We start from the raw sequence: 23,228 nt of genomic DNA on the forward strand, positions 1-23,228 counted from the left end.
TAAAATATTAGGCTGATGAATACCAAGAATTTTGGGGCATCATCAGACTTTCAGCTTTTCAGTTTATAAACCCGCTTCTCAATTAATGAGTTAGATCAGAGAAGCTGTTGAGTAACTGATAGCTAACTGATAGAATGTTTTATCTCCACTGATGGAGACACATCTGGAATGTGTCAACTGAATCATTTATTCAGAATAAGCCATCAACAGAAAAAATAGTTGACAATTTAAAATCTTGGTATCACTTTTAGTAGACTTTAGAGTTAATACATTGCCTTCTGCATTGGTTGCACTGTGTCAAAGCTCTGATAAAAACATATGAAATGTGTTGGGAAATACAGGAATGCCATTTTAAAGATTTTAAAATAATTACATTAACTAAAAATATTTTAAAATTAAACCAGTGATTTAAAAGTATTTATTTCTCAACAGAGCTAAATGAGATAGACATTTCAGATGAATTTTGTTGACTGAAGTCAAAACAAGACTATAATGCATACAATATTTATAGGAATTTAGGGTTTCTCTTTCCCTTCTGTTCTAATACAGTAACACGAGATAGCTAACAAAGCGCAATATTAACAAATTTAAAATTATTATGTTATTAGGGGTTTTCTTTTGGTGTGTGGAGGTGGGGCATGGAGGTGATGGAAAGAGTGTTTCAAGTTGGGGTTTTCTGTGTTGTTTTGTAGAACAAATCCTTGACCTAAAAGATTTAATAGGGATACACAGTAGTTTAGGTAGTTTAGGAAAGGATTAGAGATTATCACAAGGAAACAGAACAACTACTGATACAATAGATACAGCTGTAAGAAAAGAAGAAAGCAAGCTATCTAAATCTTCATGTGGTGGAGTCTGAATCAGTTATTAAGTGGGGGAAACTGGGAAGACTAAAGGAGCATAAGAATTAAATATCACACACACTTCTGTGATCCACTCTCAAGGTTCCTGTATTGGACAATTTGAGAGAAACAAAACTAGAACAGCAAATCATTTACTAGGATAAACTGAACTGGTAATTGCTGTGCTCAAGAACATGCTGGTTTTTGGGCACTTTCCATCTGATATTTTTAAGTTAAGTCTGAAAAATAATCTACCTTAGTCTTACCTTTATGAAAAATTATTAATTTTCATTTACAAAAGAAGAAACAATCCTGATCTATTACGGAGTTAGGTCAAAACTTTACTAGTTAACAGCAGTTGTATTTTGACCAAAATCTGAGTCTTATTCATTATTTCTTGCTTTCCCCACAGAGGCTTCTTATCCATGAGAAACGAGTCAGCAAATCTACTAAAAAACTCCAGTGCTTTAGCTATATACTACTACTTCCAAACCCAAACCAAACCCCCATAAACAAACAAAAACGATCCACGATTCCCCTTGAATACCAGGATGGTTTGGTCTGGTTTGGGGCAGGGGTTTCAATATTTTTTTATTTTTCATTGAAGACTGAAAACCAGGTATGACTGAATAAAAATCAGATACTTCGAAGATAAACCTGAAATAATCTTTTCTAATTTCTTCCTTCCTTGGCATGCATACATAATCATAGCTAATTTTTGCAAGTTCTTACAAATTAGAAGATCTGGCTGATCTTGCTAGCAATATGAAATATGTATTAGCAATAAATATATTCTCTGAAGTCTTAAAATATTAAGATATGTCAGGATTTGTATTGGGACTGAACAACACTGAAATATTTTCATCTTATATATTTAAACTAAATCCTGGTTTTGTTCAAGTCAAATCAAGCTCACTGAGATTATTTTACCAAAAGTATGATTAGCTATATTAGATAGTCAGTATAGAAAAAAGCAAGGTCTTTATTCATCTTCCCCACTGATAGTAGCACCTTAGGCTTGGTACATTTTATCTAAATCACTGCTATTGAAATTAGGTCCATTTGCTGAGCTATTTCAGTTCAATTAATGGCTTTCACCTGGTGTAAAACTAATAACTCAAGGTTGGCACATGATTTCCTTTTCTTTTAATTGCCTTTTCAGTTTGTCCTAATGAGGTAGGTAAGGAAGACATGAACAATGACTAGAATTTCCTGTACGACTGTTAAGGTAGGAGCTTCTGAGAATAATATATAATTTACACAAGAAAGAGTAGGAGTGAAAGATATTTGAAGTCTGAGAAATGACCACTCAGTACTGTGGCTGCTGAAAGGGAGGAGACACAGGGCACAGTTAACTAACTTTTCATGAAAAAAATCACACTTATATTGTAATTAAATATTTCAACTCATCATATGAACCCTTATGGAAAATCTGTACTGATTTCTATGAGGTAACCACTTACAAATCATATTGGAGATCTCACATCCAACATTGCATCTGATGAAAATGACATGGCTGTTATTACACCGCCAATAAATTATACTTTTTGCTGAGAAGAATAACAGGAAGAAAAAAATTTCTCAGAGCCTACCTTCTCTTCTGTCTAAAGAACAATGTATGCATGCCTGCACTAAAAATTTGATTATTTTCAAAAAAACCTGAAAATTTGTAAGAAAAAAAAAATCGAATGGTGGTGGTCCACATAACATACAAAAGAGCCCTATCTAAAACTGGAATCATGGGTTCTTAGAGCCAGGAAAACATGGCTAAACTCAAAGTGAGTGTGGCTCGAAGGACAGTCATCAGCCTCCACTAAAGGATGACAGGAAGTCCTGTAAAACAATCCTTTATCTTTCAAAACAAGATTTGCAGCTACAGCAGAAAAGCACTACTTTTCAACTTCTAGAATTCCAAAAGGTGAAATAAAATTCAAAAAGATTTTCACTGTGCAGAACTTTCTCCTGAACCTGGTACCATGCACTATTTCCAGGCAAACCAGTCATACACCTTCTGTAATCAGCATTTCTTAGCTGTCCAAGCAAACTTAGAAAGTGTCTTTTAATTTCTTGCCATGCTTTAAAAGCATGATAACCAGGTAGGACTTTCTCACTTATTCTGGAAATTCAAGAGGTGCTTGGAAACAAACTAGTTGAGAATTGTCACATAAAATGAGAGAACATTTTGAAGTAGAAAGAATTTTTTAAATCAAAACCAGAAAAAAAAAAAGCATCACCTTAGGGACCACAGTCCTCTTAGTCAACTTGACTAAGAGCAGAGACTTAACATTAATTTGCTCTAGCTCTGTGTCTGTCATGAGATCACTTTCTCCCTCTTTTGCACACACAGAGAATTACATGCACAAAGAATCAGAAATTTTTAGATCAATTCTTGTAGATGATAAAGATTAATTCTCATGGAAGATAGTGGGGAAAAAAAATAAACCAAAACACTTAATAGAAGAAGGGGAGGCAATTCATAAGTTTCCTGGCTCCAGTAAGTCAGTGACACCTTTAGTTCCTCAGAACATGGTACAATTTGCACTCTGTCTTTATGATCAAACTTTATTCACTTTTGAAAGGAAGCAAACTGTAGGAAACATCAGGCCTCTGAAATTGTTGTAGGATGTGATGCTGCACTCCTAATGCATTTTTGTAAGAAATACGATATTATGATGCTATAAATACGTTCACTGAGAGTCAGAGCTTACTTGCATTATTTTAAAAGGAAACATTTGAGACAAGTGGGATGAATTAAATCTTGCCTAGTTTTCCATCTTTGACATAGCTATTTCTTACTTTCATATTTCTACTGTTAGTGGTCCTGCCTCCAAAAGATGAAGATATTTGCTAGAAAAAATTAACAATAAAACTTTTTATCCTTCTTTCCCAATCAGGAACAATACCATTATCAGTTTCATCTTTTAATGGGGACATTGTATTAGTAGCCTCATTAGCAAAACTGTTTAGTAAAGCAATAAAATACTGCCAGGTTCTACTTTTATAACTTCTGATAAGAAAAACACTACATCTCATGAGCAATTTATAGCTCATCAGTCTCAAAACAAAGGAAATAAATTATATGAGAAGGATGATCTTAGAATGATGCTTAACAAGCTTGATTTTCAAGACAGGAAACAAAATATTATTTTTAATAATAACAGACGGCACTGAATATTAAAGGATGATCTCAGTGTGCTTGATATAGAATACTCCATGAAAATAACAATACTTCTGTAGTTCTTATTAATATCTCCATGCCCTGATGTTCTTATTTGCTTATATTATCTAACAACACACACAATCATTTAGAGTTTCTAGCTGATGACCTTCTGTGAGATAGGAAAGCACTATTAGCCCTGTTTTGCAGACAAGAAATTGAGGCACAGAGGCCACCTTGTCTGAAACGCTGGAAAGTGCTATAGACCTTTAGAAATAAAAAATTTCCTTGTTCTGCTTCTCCTAACCTTTTTCCCCATCATAGTACGAAAACAAATGGCATAAAGATAATAAAACTCTAAATTCTAAGCATTTGTGCAACTCCTAGAAATGGTACTTTCTGGTCTGAGACCAGAAAGCAGTACGAAACATAAAGGTGCTGGAGGGCAAGATATCCTTCATAGAATTCTTTTATCTTTCAAGGTTTATCTCCTTCTAAAAAAGTCAATTTATTTCCTGTTAATGTGTCTTACCAAGTTTACCCTTCTTATGTTAAAGAAGTAGAAGAAATATAATATACAAAAAAGTGAGGTAGATAGTCCTTGAGTTTTCCAGCTTTGTACAATAATGATTTCTTTTTTTAATTAACATATGTGTTATTCACAATTTAGGACAAATCACAATCAGTTAAGAACAATCAGTTATTCTTTTTGTAAAAAAATAAAAAATATATAAGGCAAAGAGTAAAATATCTTCTGAGATACCAAAAGAAGACTAGTAACAGAACCTGGGAGAATTGCCTGAAGTTGTGTCAGGAGAGGTTTAGGCTGAATATTACAAGAAGGTTCACCCAGAGGGTGGTTGGACATTGGAGCAGGGAAGTGGTCACAGCGCCAAGCCTGAAAGAGTTCAAGAAGTGTTTGGATGATAACCTGAGGCACATGAGAGTGGGGACTCAACACTCTTGGGGACCCCTTCCAACTCAGGACATTCGGTGAATAATACTAGAGGGGTAGGCAATGGAAGTAGGCACCTATAGCATATGTGAGATCTACTGTTTAGGAGGAGCCATGTAAAAAAAAAAATTAAAAACATTGCTCAAATAAAACCATTATGTCTATCAAAAAAGAAGATGAATCACCAAAACCTAGGTGAAAAAAAGGGTTATCTCATAAATAAATTCTCAAGACACTACAGATCCTAAGACATTACAGTTATTTGTAAAATAAATTTTTAAACACATTTCCTAAACATACACTAGATATTTGAAGATTAAAAAGTGGCTAAATAAAATAGAAAACAAATCAAAAAATATTGAATCATTTAGCAAAGATGAACTGCAGAAGTACCCATGAAATTTCTCAAAACTATATGCAAATGGAGAAATGTGGATTCTAATTCTATAGACAGTCCCTGCCCACTAAAACTTAGCTAAAGCAGTTTCTTTTTTGTAGAGAAAAGCACAATAGGATTACAAGCAAGAATAGTAGATATTCAAGGTCTGATATAATTAAGATATTTAAGAAATTAATGAAAATCTAAACGACAACATTTAAAAAAAAAATTTTCTTTTTTATTCTCAGAATAATGATTTCTCAGTTACATTTCTGATTTGTAAATTTCAGTCCTTAGAGATTTATCAGTTCTACTTGATTTTAATCCTAGAGATCTATCCAAAGTGTCTGTGAGAAAGTGTATTTTCCAGATTACATCTGAAGACATTAATTAAGCCTTCTGTTTAAATCTCTAGGCAGGTTGACAAACTATCAGGGCCCTTGCCTTCATTTTAAGGAAGAGAAGCAAATGAAAGGGAATAGCTTGATTAGCAGAAGTGAGAAATATTCTACAACAACGTAATCCAATTAGAACAGACTTTTACAATGAAACTTTCTAGTGCTGAGGACATTGCATTAATAGTATATGTGGGTTTTGAGGTTATACTTCTTCATATTGTAGCTTAGTTTTACAGAAACAAATCCAGTTTGCATGCTGCAAGACCACTCCATAATGCATACCAAAGGACTGTATTTGCAGACAATTACAACAGGCACTTCAAAAGGACTCTCACGATGAAAACTGAAATGTTGAATGTGATGGTACGGATCAGAGAAGATTCTATTTTAAAGAGCTAGAATCACATTTGAAAAAGCCTACAAGATGAAATTCTGAGGGACTACGTCCAGCAACTGGGAGTAAGTTCTTCACCTGCAATTTATCTTCAAGAACAAATGTTAAACTGGTCTATTAAAAAGAAATTAATTTATATGCTTAATATTTTTAATTATTTCTTCTAAGAGTAGTTGGCCTTCAGGGATAAGTGATTTGACAACAAAAAATTTTGTACATGAAGTAGAGTTTGCCCAAATGTACAATTAAATGTGCTTCATCATTTCCCACTGATATCCACATAAAAAAATCGCAGATGGCACGAAGCAAGTGTCCCTACGTACCTCATAAAGGTCTTCATTACTGTGTTAGGAGAACTGAAGGGTTTTGGACTTTTATCTGAGTAGGAGACAAAATTTCAGCCTAAAGCTGAGGCATGTGTTAGATTCTAGCATCCACAGTTAGGGCTTGGTTTATGTTTACTCGCTCGAGTTCTAAGTTTGAAATTGGTTTATTCAATGAAAGGGAAGTTAGCAGGAAGGCTATATTGTGCTGGATGTATCTACAACTCCTTTTCAATTATGCAGCACACCTTGTAACCTTAGCTCATGTGTCATGCATACAGATATCTGTAGTCTGTGTTACCTGAGGTGGTTCCTATGTAGAAACTGAGATACTTGGAGAATAAGGGGAAAATTGGTGCCCACCTGGTTCTCATTGCACTTAGAGACAAGAACACGTGCAAAATACACAGTTCCTGACCTGAAAACTGGGTGGAGAGATGAACTAATATGGATGTACATCAACACCATCTTCTGAATGCCAAACTCAAGGTCAAAAACAGATTTATGCCTGTTATTGTTACAGAGCTCTTTGTAGAATGCTTCATAAATACTGATTTATACTACTAAAATTCAGACATAAAGCATCTGTGCCATGCTCACCAGATGCCTCTCCCAGTATTTTGATTGGCAATTACACCAATTGCTGAAATCCACAGACAAAACCCCAAACCATTAAGCAATAGCAAACATTCAAAAGGTACAGAATAGCCATAAATGAACAAATCATAACAATTCTATTTGTATTTAAAAACCGTGTTCTTGATGCTCCTCTAACTCTAAAGAAAAATTGATAAACACCTTAAATTGCAAAGAGCAAAGTATGGAGTGAAGAAAAAATGCAGGAGAATATAAGCATGGCTTTTTGTATACTCTACTGACAATATTTCAGCTAGTAATTTCTGTGTTTTGTGTGTGACAACTTTAGAAACATCTCAAGATAGTGGGCTTTATCATCTAGAGAAAAACTTCGAGGAAATAAAAATCAAAGAATCATTGAAAGATTTGTGTAGGAAGTGACCTTAAGGGATCACCTAGTTCCGACTCCCTTGCCATGGGCATGGATGCCTTCCACTAGACCAGGTTTTAAGCCCCATCCAACCTGACCATGAATGTTTCCAGAGATGGGGCATCCACAGCTTCTCTAGGCTACACGTTCCAGTGTCTCACCATCCTAGGAGTAAAGAATTTCTTCCTAATATTTAATCTAAATCTACCCTCTTTCAGTTTAAGGCCATTACCCCTTGTCTTATGCCCTACCTTAAAGGAACAATAAGTGCCACAGCTAAGTATAAACATGATTTCCCTCCCCAGCCCTAACATACCTGTCTTTTCCACATACCTAACTGTATTTTTCCCCAGTATTTAATCACCACCATTTATAAAAGACAAAGAAACACCACTTCATTCTTGCATCAGCTGCTTTCAGGTAATCCCAACACCTTACCTGAGCAGTATGAGTCCCACCAAGTAATACATTAACGTATAATTTTCCTCACTTTCAGAATAACAAAATTATATTGCCCTTATTCATTCTGAACAACCAATGAAGCTACTTTAAAAATATTTTATTCAGTAATATATTATTCAATATGAGCCACAATATTTCAAGAAAACACTGCATTCTAGTGAGTATTTTTTATCAGGGAAGCAGCACCTGCATCTTAAAAGGACACTCTGAAGAATCCCAGATCTAAATAGTCATAATGATATTTTTACTAAAATATTTTTTAAGTAATTTGCTGCTTGTAGAATGTAAAGTAGTTGCTCCTGCAAAAAGCTGATCCGCTTCCTGCATTTTCTGTGCCACTATTTTGACTCAGCTTGTCAGGAGAGTTAATTGACATTCCAAAATGCCTATACTTTATTAAAATACCAACACAAGGATGAAGCACTTTCCTTCTGGGATTTTGTAGTTACTTAGTTTACTCAGAAAGAGAGACCACAGATTTACAGGAAGATTCTGATCTTGGATGGATACCAAGGAAAAAACTCAGAGACAAAAATAAACCCTGTCCAAACCTTTTTTTTCAGTATTTTTATACTGAACCAGTAAGAGAAAAAAATATCTTTCTAGCCATTATATATCCTTAGTGTAGACTTCAAATTTCCTTTCTACCAGAAATGATTGTGGCATCTTTCATGTAAATCACCACTGTAATGCCAAGTTTAGTATCAACAAAGATTTCACTTTTACTAATCAGAATTACGTACAATAACTTTGTATTTGTAAAAATAATTTTAATTTCAGACCAAAAGAAAATTCAGCATCACCAACCTACACTCATATTACTGCAACTACCACTTACACTTGCAAAGACTTCAGCAAGAGTATGTACCATAGTAGCTGTTGTAGAATTATGCATGACAGATTGCCACCCTAAATTAACAAACTTTGTGAACTACAGTTACTTCCTTTGCAGAACAACTGATTTAAATTCAGCAAAAGATACAAATGAGCCTCTGGCTGAAGCCCAAGAGCCAACTTTACTTTAAATCCCCAGCTGTTATTGTACAATCATAATGCTGAAGCATAATGCTGAAGTAATTACCAATTCCAGTACAGGATGCTAACTTCAGCTGCTTCCATTATAAGACTTCTGCTTTCCTTGTGAGTTTTCTTTATCCTAATCCCACCCATGGATTTCACCATCTATAGTCTGAAGTTCTTGCTAGTGTTTATTTCCAACTGAATTTCTAACACAAACAATACATTGCACAACAGTGCACTACTGTTCTGTTTAAGGGTTTTCTTTTGTTTAATTTGAGGTCCTCATCTAGCTTGGAGACTTATCCTTGAAAAACTTACACAATTACTACCTTAAAAAAATTTATTGAAATTTCATTAGAAGTGGATTTTTTTAATCACATTATAGTAAATCGGCAGAGTCTAATCAAAACTGAGTTTTTAAAATTAACTTAATATAGAAACAGTTCATGTGTCTACAGGCTAGAGTGCATATTGCTGCAATAGCTGAGGTTTAAAATGCAGCACAGACTACATTATGCCTGCATTTCTAGAACAGAAATTGGCCCAAGGTTAATTCAAAAAGGATTGCACAGAATGTTGTTTACTGAAGATGTTGAGTAGGTGGCATTGCATAACTATAACAAAGAAGAGAATAAAAACAACTGAAAAAAAAGAAAAAAAATTAACTTGGTTACCATGCAAAAAATTTTTGGAGCTAATTTTTTTCAAGAAGACAAGAGAGACTATGTCTTTGATTCACTTGAAGGACTAATTTATACCACATAGTATTAATTTGTCAAGAGAAGGTAACCCATAAAGATATTATCCAGAATTTAGTTGGACAGATCCTTACATAAAGAAAAGTCTGAAAACTTTCAAGCAGGCCACAGAGGTTTTTGAAACAGCTTTTGATAATGCTATAATGTAAAAAATGGGTACAATTGAACCTTTTGGTCACCTGCAAACAGCCAAGTAAGCTGATATCAAAATCCAGAAGACTGAAATCTCTTGCTGTCTTTTGTCAGTTCTCATGTCCTTAGTTTCACAAAAAGGGAGATGATTCTTAACAGTAATGTTCCACATTTCATAGACATATTCCATGGAAAAATTGGAATACGGAAAATCTTAATGCTTATCTAAAGAATTCAAAGGAAATTACACTTGAGAAATTATAGCATAATTAAATACCAAGTTAGAAACAGGAAGACAGCAAAGAATACATGAATTTGGTTGAAGGCCAGGCCAGTCTATTTTTTATTGTATTGGTAGAATCTATTTCAGGTTACTTATTAAAGATAAGAAGTTAGGTAATTTTTTATTTGAAATTTTAATATACACCATAATGGCTTGAGATCAAAGGAAGTCACTCATCATACACTTGGGAATGAAAAGGATATGAATTGTTTGGTTTTGTGCAATTATTTCCTGAGGATGCTCTTCAAGTCAACAAGGCTTTCAACTAATGTTAATGTTATTTATCACTCTTGGATGCAGGCCACAGTCCTTGTTATGGAATAATCAATGCTTCCATTTTATTTTTTCAAACAATAAATTTCAAACTGCTTTGGAGTAACAATCTTAGCAAAGATCCAATAATATAATCCATAAGATGATGATATGTGCTACTTACTTCTTTTGCACCTAAAAAGGAGAATGATTACTCTACTGGTTTGTTTTTTTTTTTGAAGAAGTTAGCAATATTGAATATCTATAAGAAAAAAAATCATTATTTCTTGCACTGCCTGAAAAAAGGAAATAAATACTTATTCTGGAATTTTTAGTAATTTGTACTACTTCTTTAAAATGCTTCTAGCGCTTGTATTTCTTTGCCTTCTCTACCTCATTTTAACTTGATACTTCCTCATTACAGGTGATGCTGCAGCTATGTTACTTCCTAAAACTGATGGAAGTTCAGCAACTTTCCTAAGAAATCAATCTGACAGCACAAAACCTATGAAATTTTAAAGTCATAGAGGGAGGGATTTCAGAACAAAGGAGACTGAAGTTTAAGTCACAGCACCAGATGGATGGGAAACTCCTTCAGGGAATGGTAAAAAACAAACAAAAAATACCCTGTAAAGGCATTTTCACAGCAGAAAATTTCATTGCTGGTGACAAGTTGTTTCTGAAACTAGAGGTTATAGCATGATGTATTTCTTATGACAACAAAGGGTGTAAAGTACACAATCCAAAAGCATGCTTGCTGTCTGGAATGAAACACTCCAGTTCTTATAACTGACCAAGCAGGTCATACATATGTGTTCATACTAAAAAAAAAAAAAAAAAAAAAATCGTGCAGATTATGAAGCAGTAAAATTCAACTTAATTCTTACTGAAAGTAAGAAAATACAAAGCTCATTTCAAATGGGAGAGGAACAGTGTTTTAAAAGCAATCCTTATTATATTTGTTTGTGGTTGGCAGCTATCAACAATGGTGTCCTAATCAGGGACTGTCATGATGATTATGCTATACCTTACCTTGTGAATTTCACTTCAGCTAGTCAAGGTGAGATTCATTCTTATTTTTTTCCATCTCAAACTTTGAAATATTCATTCATTTTCTCTCTTATCATGTAAGACATCAAATTGTGTTCAGTGTCCCAAAAATACAGTTTTAAAATTTTTAAACAGAATGCAATTTTCTTTCTTTGCTTAGGGACAGTTTTTCTTCCTGTTAGAGTACAGAAATGTGGGGAATAATAATGGGGTGGGAGGAAAACCACAAACCAACAATCCTTGTTCTAACACAATATAGGTCTGACAAATTACATAAATAGAATTATTTTTTCTAAACTGTTTCATGAAACTCTGGGAGTAAGCTTTATAACTACCACAGATGTCATCAAAATGAAAATTGCTTCAGAACTTCACACCTCTGATTTGTAACAAACAGACTTTACATTTGGGGAATTTTGGGAACTTTATTGATACGTTGGTTTTGTAGATTATGAATGCCTTGCCTACTTTATATGATTTCATTGTAAGTGTTTTTAAAAGTGAGAAATAACATACAAGTCACAAAGTAGAAGGAAAGCAAAACTGACTAAGTAAAAGAGGATTGTAATAATTCTGGATTATTTCAAGATTAAGAAATAAATTTTTCTATATCTAATGGGTAAAACTAATTTTTTAAGTAAACTTGCATTTCTGACACCAACTTCAGTTACAGAATGAATACCCTGACAACCCTCCTTATAATCATTTTTGAAGTGTTATCTTTGAAGTTGTGATTTGATTATTACCTCAATACTTTTGAGATTCACCTGATATGAAACAGAAAAAGAAAAAAGAGTGTTATTACCTAAGAGTTGGAAATAATTAAAATTCTGAACATTTGAAACTGCTACGCTTTCATTATTTTTCTTGTCCTCCTTTGCTTCTGGAAGTTACTTGTTTGTATACTCCTCCTCCTAGTTTTGTATCATATGCAAATTTTCTGAGAGTGTACTGTCAATGTCCAGGTCATTAATGAAGAAATTAATCAACACTTTCCTCAGTCCTGACTCCCTGACTACACCACTAGCGACTGGCCTCACTGGTCATAACTCTTTGAGTCCAGCAGCTTAGCCAGTTTTCAGGCCACCTCACTGTCCTTTTTGAGTGTACATCACCAGCTTGTCTAAGAAAATGTAATGGGAGACACGGTAAAAAGCCTTGCTAAAGGTAAGATTAATACTATTAGCTGTCCTCATCCACCAAGCTAGATACATTGTTGTAGAAGGCTGTCAGCTTGGGCAGGCATGATCTCTCCTTCAGAAATCCACTCTGACAACTTCCAACAGCATTAAAAGTATAATTTTATTACATGAATATTCTTTGCTGCTAATACAGTGAGTCTTTGGATATGAAGTAGATTTCCTAACTTAACATACACACTATTTACAATGGTTTTTGTGAAAATATGTCTTTGCCTGCCAATGCCCTATAAGTGAGGGCAGTGCACAGCCCAGCTTGTAAGAAATACATTTCAAATTATCTCAGCAGCCCTCAAGCCAGGGCTAAAAATCTATCAGTATTTCAGGGAGATAGAATTACATTAATGTACTTTTGTTTGTGCTTAATGGCTTACATGGATATTTTTCCCCTGCAATGACTCCCATTTTTTCTCCTCAGTTTTATCTGTGCATCCATAGTTCTAAGGTTTATAGAGGTGAGCAAAAACTGTGGTGCACCTAAAGTGTATAAAATGGGATGCAACAGATAAATGTTCTCCATGAAGAAACATGAGCTCATTCCTGCACAAAGAGATAAAGACAGACATAGATTCTTCTGCTTTACAAATCACTTGTAAGTCATCTGCTTTTACATTATGGTGCTGGATCAGATTTTCTGTGGAAATGCTAATAACTTTTTTTTCTTCATTTTAAACATAAAGGATTTATTTAAGTAATTTCTTAATCTGTGCAATATGCAACTACATTATTTCAAAGGTGTTCAGGGAAAAAAATGTCACTCCTTATCTCACATCTCAGCTTAAGATGCCCAAACAGTTAAAACAGCTCAAACGAAACACACTTTGCATGAAGATCAGATACGAAACAGAATGAAAATCAGACTGAAATGTCACATGGTTTCACTGAAGTTTTCCCCAGTGGAACACTGACATATTACATGAAGGAAGCACTAGGAAAACTTAAAATGCCATTGATATCAACAACAACAACCAACTCCCAGAAAAACAGATGTTACTTCATTAACTTTCCCACATCCTTCTGAAGGGTGTTCTGAAAACAAAGTCAGTTCCTCAGGCTGGTATAAAATAGGGTGGATATAGGCCACTGAACTTTATTCATGAGCTATAATCAGCTAAAGGAAAAGACTTGGGTCATATTAACACAGAATTTTCAGTATAAAAAGCAGAGATCCTCCTTGACTGAGCAACAAGTCACAGCAATAATAATAGGAGTATAGGCTGACATGAAAAAACAACATGTTCAAAAGATAGAGGTGTTCAATTGGATGACCCTCGGACAGATTTCATTGAAGTATAGCAAATCAAGGACAAAATCATGAATCATGGAAGTTCTTATCAGTTGTCATTGAAGAGCAAGAAAAGCCAACTCAATTTCAGTGGTAGTCCCTCCAGAGACCACCAACAAATATAGGACTGACCTGTCCCTTGGCAAAATTTGTAATGAAGAAAATCTTATATCTTGTTCATAGCCAATAAAAGTGACACTATTGGAACTACATTGTGTTGATAGCCAGAATGACTTAAGGAGTCCTCTATGCCTGTCTGAGTTTTTGAAACCAGGACAATAATGGCTTTATCCTTAGTGACAGGTGACTGATCCTAAGGGCAAGGCTTGAAGAACAGTTGTCATAAAAATGAACTGGGGAGCATTTCAAGTTTTATCTGAGCAGACTGTGACATGTAGCTACAGAAACAAGTATTGCACTTCACACTGAGTAATAACAATGGCAGATCCTTAGATACCATTGTAATTTTTTCTGATATTACAAACAGGGTGAGCAGTGACATTTCCTAAATGGAGTTTCTCTGATACATATATATATGTCACTAGTGGTAGGACTGCATGATTCTCAAACTAGTTTGACTGCATGGCAGTGGTGTATCTCAGCAGAAAAGAGAGAGGATATAGCAAAACTGGCCTTGAAACTTTAGAAGAACATGTTTTAGTGGAGGGTGGGGGAATATGTTCAGTCAACAAATGAACATCTTGCAAGGAAGGATGACTTTGGAAACTTCAGCCCAATCAGTCTCACACCAGTTCCTAGCAAGACTATGGTGCACTGCCCCCTAAAAATCATTACAAAGTAGCCAGGGAAAGAAGGCAACTGGGACAAAACAAGTATGGGGTTAGTAAGAGCAAGGAGCACCTGATTTGGTGGTTTTCCAAAAAGAGAAGACTGGCTCCAAGGACAAGATAAATATATGTTCTTCCCCAACTTCACAAAGGCTTTTTGATGTGATCTCCTATGCTGCCTCTTTGTAATTCCTTCAGATGGAGAAACTCAATGAAGACATTGTCTCAGGAAAAGAATGTGGGATTCTCACAAAGGCACCTAAGGCACAAATACAAACCTAAATATGTGCAATGTGCTGGCTGAAATCAGCAAAGGTTAATTCTGTGTTGAAGATTATACACACTTAGAGAGATAGTGAAGAAAGAAATATACTGTAGATTTGTTCTTGTGAAGATGGATCCAGGTTTGGAAATAAAACAAAGTAAAATAAAGCTTTCTAAATATTTACAAGGATATTCAGTCTCCACAGTGAAAATCTGGAGAAAACAAATACCTGAAAGAAGTCCTGCTTTGAAACCCACCTACAATTTCTTAGTTCACATACAGTGGCACATTTTAAAATACAAGACATACAGGCAGTTTTCAGAGTTTCCTCTGTTCAGTTAGAAGTTTATATACATCCTCTATTTCTTGTTTTCTAGACATTTTACCATGAATTTTACCTGAATTATTAAATTCAATGTTCTCTAAGGATATCTCTGGAAAACACATGCTTATTTCAGAGAATATATTTTTTTATTCAAAAATATAAAAGCAATCCCCTCTAGTTTAAGTGACAATGACTAACTTCTTTTTATGTAATGAAAACAATTTAACAAAAATATTACTTGGTTTTCTTTGGCCTTTAAGTACGGTATGTGAGAATGAAATAGATTAATAAACCCATGAATACATTCTCAGGAAAACACCATGAATTGTTTTAATTGTTATATAACAAACTATTAAAACTTTAACTTGATTGTTTGCATTCAAAAGTGCATTAGTATAATGATTTTAGGATGCACTAGTATAATGATTATTCAGAAGAACTGAAATACTGGATTCTGCATTATGTGTTACTTGATTTCATACATCTTATTAATGATACACCATAAAGAATGTAGTTTGCATTGTTTGTTTGCATCATATCAATGCAAATTATATAAACATGGGAAATATAACACAGTCTAGATGAAATTTACTGGTTTCAGACTAGCAATTTGATCAAAAGTCATAGGTGTCAACTGAGGATCAAATGACCCCATATCTGCTCAGGTTCTGATGCATCAGTTCAAGTTCTGACACGCAGTGAAGTTATTTGATGAAAATACAGAAGTCTCTTTTCTGTGTAAACATGGGATTGGGGTAGGAACCTATGGAAAACACTAGGTGAATAGGGTAAAAAGGGCAAAGCAAGAGGAGTCATCATCATCATGGCTAGGTTTCGCGAATGAAGATTTGAGAAGGGCTCTACCCATGCTTGCTACAAGCGCGCTGATGGCTAAAAAGGCCAATGTGAGATAGACAAGTCCAGTTGCAGAAGGCGCAGCAGAAAGACTCCCCAGGTGATATCGACGAGACGCAATTCCTTCTGCATTGTCTTTTCTCCTCGAGAGTGATCCTGCGTGTGTTCTCAAAGCAAAGGTATACAGAGCTTTTGGCAAACTCCATAAAAGAGTGTGGCAAAACAAAACACCTGAAGTACTAAGATCAGTGTTTACAGAGCCATTGTACTGTCTACTCTTTTATATGGATCTGAATCATGGGTCATTTACCACCACCACTTGCGTCTCTTAGAATGCTTCCATCAGCGCTGCCTCCGCACAATCCTAAACATCCACTGGACTGACTGTGTGACCAACACGTCTGTCCTTGAACAGGCAGCAGTCACGAGCATTGAGGCCATGCTGCTGAGAACACAGCTGCGCTGGGCAGGGCACGTCTCCAGGATGCAGGACTGCCGCCTCCCTAAGATCGTGCTCTATGGGGAACTTGCCACTGGCTGCCGCAAGAGAGGAGCCCCAAAGAGGAGACACAAGGACTGCCTGAAACAATCCCTCAGCCTTGGCCATATTGATCACCACCATTGGTCTACCCTGGCCTCCAATCGGGAGGCCTGGAGACACACCATCTATAACGCTGCTGCTGCTTTTGAGAACACACGCAGGATCACTCTTGAGGAGAAAAAGCAAGAGGAGTAGGGTTAGGGAAAAAGCACACTCTGAGTAGCCTTCTCATTTATGTAACTTCTACAGACAAAACAGGAAATATTTATTTTACTCGAGACCTGGATTTTTCATTACTACTTTTTGTTAAAAAATTGTATACTGTCAGGAGAAAATATCACTGGAAGTTTTGTTTTTAAGAATTCACATGAATCGTTTTTCCAACTGACTTAACTCAATGCATTTTAGCATTTACTTTTAGTATTCAGGGCTTTAATGAAGCAATTACAAGATAAAAAGCAATTTTTCAACCTATATACAAAGTTCAATATAGTTCTCCTGATAAAGGCAGTTTAAGGTCTGCTTTTAACCCTGCATAAATTATTTGGGCATCATTTTGCAGCAGTTAAATTTGGCGATTTCAGTGTTTATAACCATATGTGAACTTTACACTAGTAAACCTCACCGCTCTCACACTTAAATTGCTGCAGCAGAGAGTTCATTTCAGCCTAGCTACTCAGCAGACTGCCCGGGACTCTTACCAGCAGTAGTTCACTATCAGAATCAGAGGTGAACCCTTGTCTACCAATGAACACATGTTATCAGCTTCAGATCTAGCTTACTAAAAGATAGCTCCAGCAAATATGCAAGAACCCCACTCATACCTCTTAGCTGTAACGCAGCACACCCACTGCTGTACCTCACTGCTAATATTGTTGATCTACCCACCTCACTCTGCTTTGTGCTAAATAATAGAGAATAGTGAAGCCCTGACCTCCTGGTCTGACAGCCCTACACTGAGGTGTCTCAGAGGCCATTCTACAAACTGTGTCACCATTGCAGAGGGCTGTTTTGCAAAGTTACTATTGAATATATTTATTACAAGTCATCTCAAGAGTTAACCCAACAATGTCACTTTAATGGACGTGTTCTTTTATAGGGGAATGAATACATTTGCTTAGAAAGCAAACTCTCCTTCTAGAAAACAAATGATGAGTTGTCAATTTCACAGTATATTTTAACTCCAGTATACATCAAACTTAAATCATTATTTCTTCCATGGAAAAAAGAACGTAAAAGCATTCCCATCTGTATTACCCAAGGTAAACAAGGTCTCTACTGACTGTAATAGGAGCTCAGGAAACCTAGCGTACTTTTAGATTTCTACTGTACCAAGGTCAGTTCTGTAAGTGACAAAACAGCTAAGGTCACATGCAGATGCCACATACCTGTGGGAATACCCTACAGAGACATTACAAATTCCTACTGCTAAACTGAATACAGCTCCAGAGGTTTCCTTTGTCATTCACTCATGACATTCACATTTGCATACACCACAAGTTACTGAAATTTAGCACAAAAACTCCTAAGCAAGTTGGCAAAAGACTGGAAAGTGAACCTAGTTCACAAGTGCTGCAAGATGAGAATGAAGTCTGTATAAATACCACTTTTTTATCTAGGTAACAAGTGATTTAATATTAATACATATAAGTAGACCTGGAACACCAAAAATATATTACTTGAATTATTTTGTGCAGTTAATGATGAGCTCTATCTTCTGCTGGTTTGATAACATTTACTGACAAGTCTGTATGTTTTTCATGAGTATCACAAAACTAGAGGAACATTGCATTAGGCTTCTAGTAGACCCTGCATCCTGTTCTTTTACAATAGCTACATTTGTGTGCATTTTTTTTCTGAGATTTGTTAGCAGCTTAATGAGATTAGGATCCCACTTGAATCTGTTATTACTCTCACTTGAAACAAAAGTTTCCATCTTCACTTTAACAGAACTAATGTTCTGCAATATCAATCACTGTGCAAGAAAATATTCCAAATCATAACTCTCATGTACAGTAACAGGGCATGGAACAATAGAACACACACTCTCCACTCACAGAAAAAAAATGGGAAAAATACACACATCATGACTAATGTTCTGCCACCTTGAAGGAAAAGTATACTGGCCTGGAAGGTTACTTAAATATTATAAAAGTTTTCATTACCTACGACAATACTGCTACTCTGATAAACATTGAAAGATCTTAGTTTTATAGAAAAAGAAGAGAAAGAGACTAACTCACAGATTTCTTAACACAAGAGTGAACTAATTAAGAGAAATGGGAAACTGTCATGATGTCATTTATTAATATACTTGAGACGTTTCTTATATACATAGGAGACAGGTTTTAATCAACAAAATTTGTCACAAAGGCATTTAGGGTCAACATAATTTTGACTCCTGTCAACCTTTGCAGTATGCATATTAAAATGCTTTGCAGATGGTTAACTGAAAACCATTGTAACATTCCTCTGTGATCATAGGTCATCACTTGCATGGTAAAAAGAACTTTAGAGGTTTCCAGTATTTCAAAATAATTTTTTTTATTAATTGACAATACAAACAGCATAACTAAATCAAAACAAGAGTTAAAATGAGTTACAATTAATTTCTTAATACATATTAACTTGGGGTTTTTTTCCTCTGTAATAACCTACAGCTATGTGATAAAACAATTACATTTAAACAATATTAAAAAGGGTTTGCTTTGAAAAAATTATTCCTAGAGACTTTATTCAGTATAGGAAGATTACCCCTACCTACTGAGTAGAACAAAATAAAAATTAAAATTAAAAAAAGGAATGGAAAAAAAATCATGATATCTAATACCAGAAAAAACAAAACCATTCCTTATTTCACTGCATTTTGCACTTATCACCAGTCTTGTTTTTCTGGAGTTCACATCAAATGAAGACTGAGCTGTTCCACTCCCAGTGCTGAGGTAATTTGAAGTATAAAATATACATGCTTTGAATCTCCTTTCTTTTAAGAGGCAAGCAAGGTTTCAGAAAAAAAAAAAAATTGACATGAAGGAAGCTTTCACTGTTAAGGCCCTCTCAAAGCAAATCTCTACTGATTACTAATCTAGGAGGTGAAAGAATTAAACTTTGTAGTTTGAGACTGAAAAGATTAATTTATATAAGCTGTAAATTAAGAAATAAAGATGAAAAACACCTACCTTCCGGGAATGGATTTCTTTCACATATAGTGGAAGTAGAAATTCAGATATTCCTTCAAGTCGTATTCCTTTTTTAGTGACTCTCAAATTTCCCATTCCATCCTACAATCAATAATATATATATATTCACTTTAGGAAATAACCTTATCCAGAACAAGCTAAAAAGAACACAGTAGTTTGACCTAACACCTAAAACCAATGATTGCTATCCCACAGTCCCCATCTCTCCTCATGATCTTGGAGAAGAGGTAGATGGGCACATTTATAGCCAAAGCTTTACTTAGGATGGAAGTATTTAACTGTGCAAGCTGATGCTGACCTGCCTACTTTATTCCTTGGCTGGACCTAATGCAAGGGTACAACTGTAGATCATCAGTATTCCCTGTACTGTAGAGATGAAACTAAATCCTGAATTTTATAATTGCTAAGTAGAAGTAGTTAACTTTTGCCTAATATAAATATATATATAACGTTGGGTAAAGCAATCTATTCACTGTTATATCTTGAATCCTGGTTTTGCTTTTCCCAGAAATTAAAATATATAAGAAAGTATCTTGCAGGAAGAAAGAAAACAGGTTTTAGCAGTTGCTCATCACTACTGAGAGCACGTTGTTTGTGAAAAGAACAACTTCAAAAATACTGAGGGCTGGTTTTAATTGTTTGGTTTTATTTATCTGAATAGGAAAGGCACCATTGTAAAAGCCTGGATGAAACAAGCAAACCACATGATTCAGTGTTCAGTAAAATATAAACATAGAAAAGTGGCATAAGGCTTCAGGCTCCAGTCTTACAGGAAAAACAATGAAACCTGATTGATACTCAAGAGACAGAATCATTTTGCACACTGATAGAAATTCAAGAATTTTTGTTCCTAGAATCTTGCTATTATAGTCCTGACAGAAATATAATTCTTCAGTGTACAGCCAAAGGAATTCAACTTGATACATCCAAGTGCAAAATTTGCAAATTTAACCTAATTGCTAATTACATATTTTGAAGACATTGTTGACTCTAGTGTAGTGGAACAGTGAGAACTTGCACTTCTACTCTGTTGGCTGAACTGTGAAACAAGTAGCCTCTGCCTACTAGGCAACCATAAACAGCTGGGTAACAGTGTCCCCAATTGCTATGGCTGAATTGTCAAATAATTCTCCTTAAAAAAGGGATGTTATATGTTACAGTATTTTCCTTAAAACAAGTTGTAAGATGTTTATACAGATAATTTCACATAAAACCCTCAGGCACTTGTAGGCTTTCTAACACAGACTGCAATATGAGACAGTGATGCCTGGTTTTGAAAAGGAAGTAAGATAAATTAGAATTTGTTTTCAAATATGCAGTCTGCATTAAAAACAATTAGTTCTTAATTTGCCCAATTCTATAGTAATAGAATATAAAATTGCAATGGAAAAGGATAATCTGAGAAAATACAAAACACATGTATTTTTGGCAATGAATACTCAACAAGAATTAGGTACTGATATGTTAATTTGGATATAAACAGATTTTCTAACTGAAAAGGAAAGTTCAATATGTTGTTTTATCTGCTTCTGTGGAATGTTTTTAACTGACAGGCACAAATGATAATATCCACAATAAAAAGGGGGGGAGAGGAGGAGGAAGTGAAAGAATCCCAAACACCAAAATATACAAAAATGCAAAGTCAAGCTACCAGAAAACTAGAAATGCTGAAAATAAAGTTGCCCAGGAAATTTCCATCTGTTCCATCTTGCAAGTATGTGTACGACAAAAGTTTATAATTTTATATAATATTTACCTTCCTGAATCTCAGCTAATTCCACACAAGGTTGGCACTACTCCCAGTCAGCAGCTACTCACTATTTCACTTTCACCTCAGTATTGTCTTTGCTCCACAGTTATTGTACTCTGTTAAAAGTCTGCTTCAAAGACAGCACTTTCCATTTTCTTCTCCGTTTCTATTGTCATAAGTGTTTATTACTGAAGTTACACAGTTCTTCACAACTATTAATTAATTTTCAAAATACTTTCAGTAGCTTTATATTAAGTGATACTGTTCTTATGCTACTGATAGGGGCCTAAAGTGTGAAGATTAATTCACTTCATAATTTTTTGGTATTTATCATATCTTCTCTGTTTATATTCAATGGTGGGAAGTTAATTTGTACAGCAAGATTAAACTGCCAGAGTCTCAGAAAAAAATAATGAGAGAGCTTACTCTGTCCATAAAGGCTTTCCCTTTTCTAAGCGACATTTTTAAGTCCTCACTCTTCAGTTCTTCAGCAGTGAGATATATATTTACCAGAGTCCAACAGACTGAATACAGACAGAGTATGCACAGACAGAAGCACTCCAGTTTCAGTAAAATTACATTATTTGCTAAGAGAGACTCTACATTCTGAGGCAAAAGTCAAAAATGGTATTATAAAACTGGAATAGAGTAACTTTAACCTCAATTGTTTGATTAATGCAATAATCTTCCAGACAATAACTTCCTGAAGTGTGCTATGACTGATATGAAATAAGGCTGAATAGTAAAATACAGAAAGGAGTCAGATATACTACTACTATTACATGCTTAATGAGGTTTGCCCCATTCAAAGAATCACTGCCCACTACATTTTTTTCATTAATAACTCCCCATCAAGTTTAAACAGGGGTTGGAATAACAAGAGTTTCTTGTTTCATTGAGTAAGAATGATACTGTTACAAATTTAAGGGTTTTCACAAATAAAATAATTTGATTAAAAAATTATTAGTATTAAAGTGATTAATCAGAGGAAGGTCCTTCTGCTAATATTCCAAATAAACTCCATAAAGTTTAGGCTTTCCAGGCAACTAATACTCAAATTATCATTTTGGTGTGATTTGATTTTATTCAAATGTAAAAATAGACTCAAATGAACTATTTCAATATTAACTTAAAATAAGTAAATGCTAAGTTCAGGTACTGGGACTGACTGGGATGGAGTTTGTTTCTTCAGAGCAGCCTGTATAATGCTGTACTTTTGATTTTTGGTTAAAACAGTGCTCATAATCAATGCTTTGGTTATTGCTGAACTGTTCTTCCACAGTGTCAAGCCTTTCTTTTTCCCATTCTCAGTTTGTTATATCATTTACAACTTTCCCTTTTTCTCATAAAGAATATAAAAAACCCTAACAGTGACCCTGCCTCCCTTTGTTGTTTTCCCTACATAAGACACTAAGAAAAACAACCCGTGAGCAGGATCATGTACTTGAACTTACATACACAAGCACAGAGAAAACTGAAGCACAGTAAAAGCACTGGTTATTCTGAACTGCTTAAAACATTAATAAATAACATTTTATATTTCAAGTTTGCATTTCAAGTTTTCCTGTTATCCTTAATAATAAAATACACAAAATATCTGTTTCAGTAC

General features: G+C 34.8%; 1 protein-coding gene across 8 annotated transcripts in view; it reads right to left on the bottom strand.

Annotated features, from left to right (window-relative positions):
• The window catches only part of SGCZ (sarcoglycan zeta), a 442,608-nt gene that overhangs the window by 102,168 nt on the left and 317,212 nt on the right, over positions 1-23,228 (bottom strand). For all 8 annotated transcript variants that reach the window (XR_007631760.1, XR_007631761.1, XM_050337614.1 and 5 more), the window contains one exon: positions 19,849-19,950. Coding sequence is in view for 6 of the 8 variants with exons in the window: in XM_050337614.1 (XP_050193571.1) it covers positions 19,849-19,950 (102 nt within the window). In the remaining 2 variants the exon portion in view is untranslated. The remainder of the gene's footprint in view (positions 1-19,848; positions 19,951-23,228) is intronic.

The sequence above is a fragment of the Myiozetetes cayanensis genome, unplaced genomic scaffold, assembly GCF_022539395.1.
Source record: "Myiozetetes cayanensis isolate MyiCay16 unplaced genomic scaffold, myiCay2020 scf7, whole genome shotgun sequence".
NCBI lineage: Eukaryota > Metazoa > Chordata > Aves > Passeriformes > Tyrannidae > Myiozetetes > Myiozetetes cayanensis.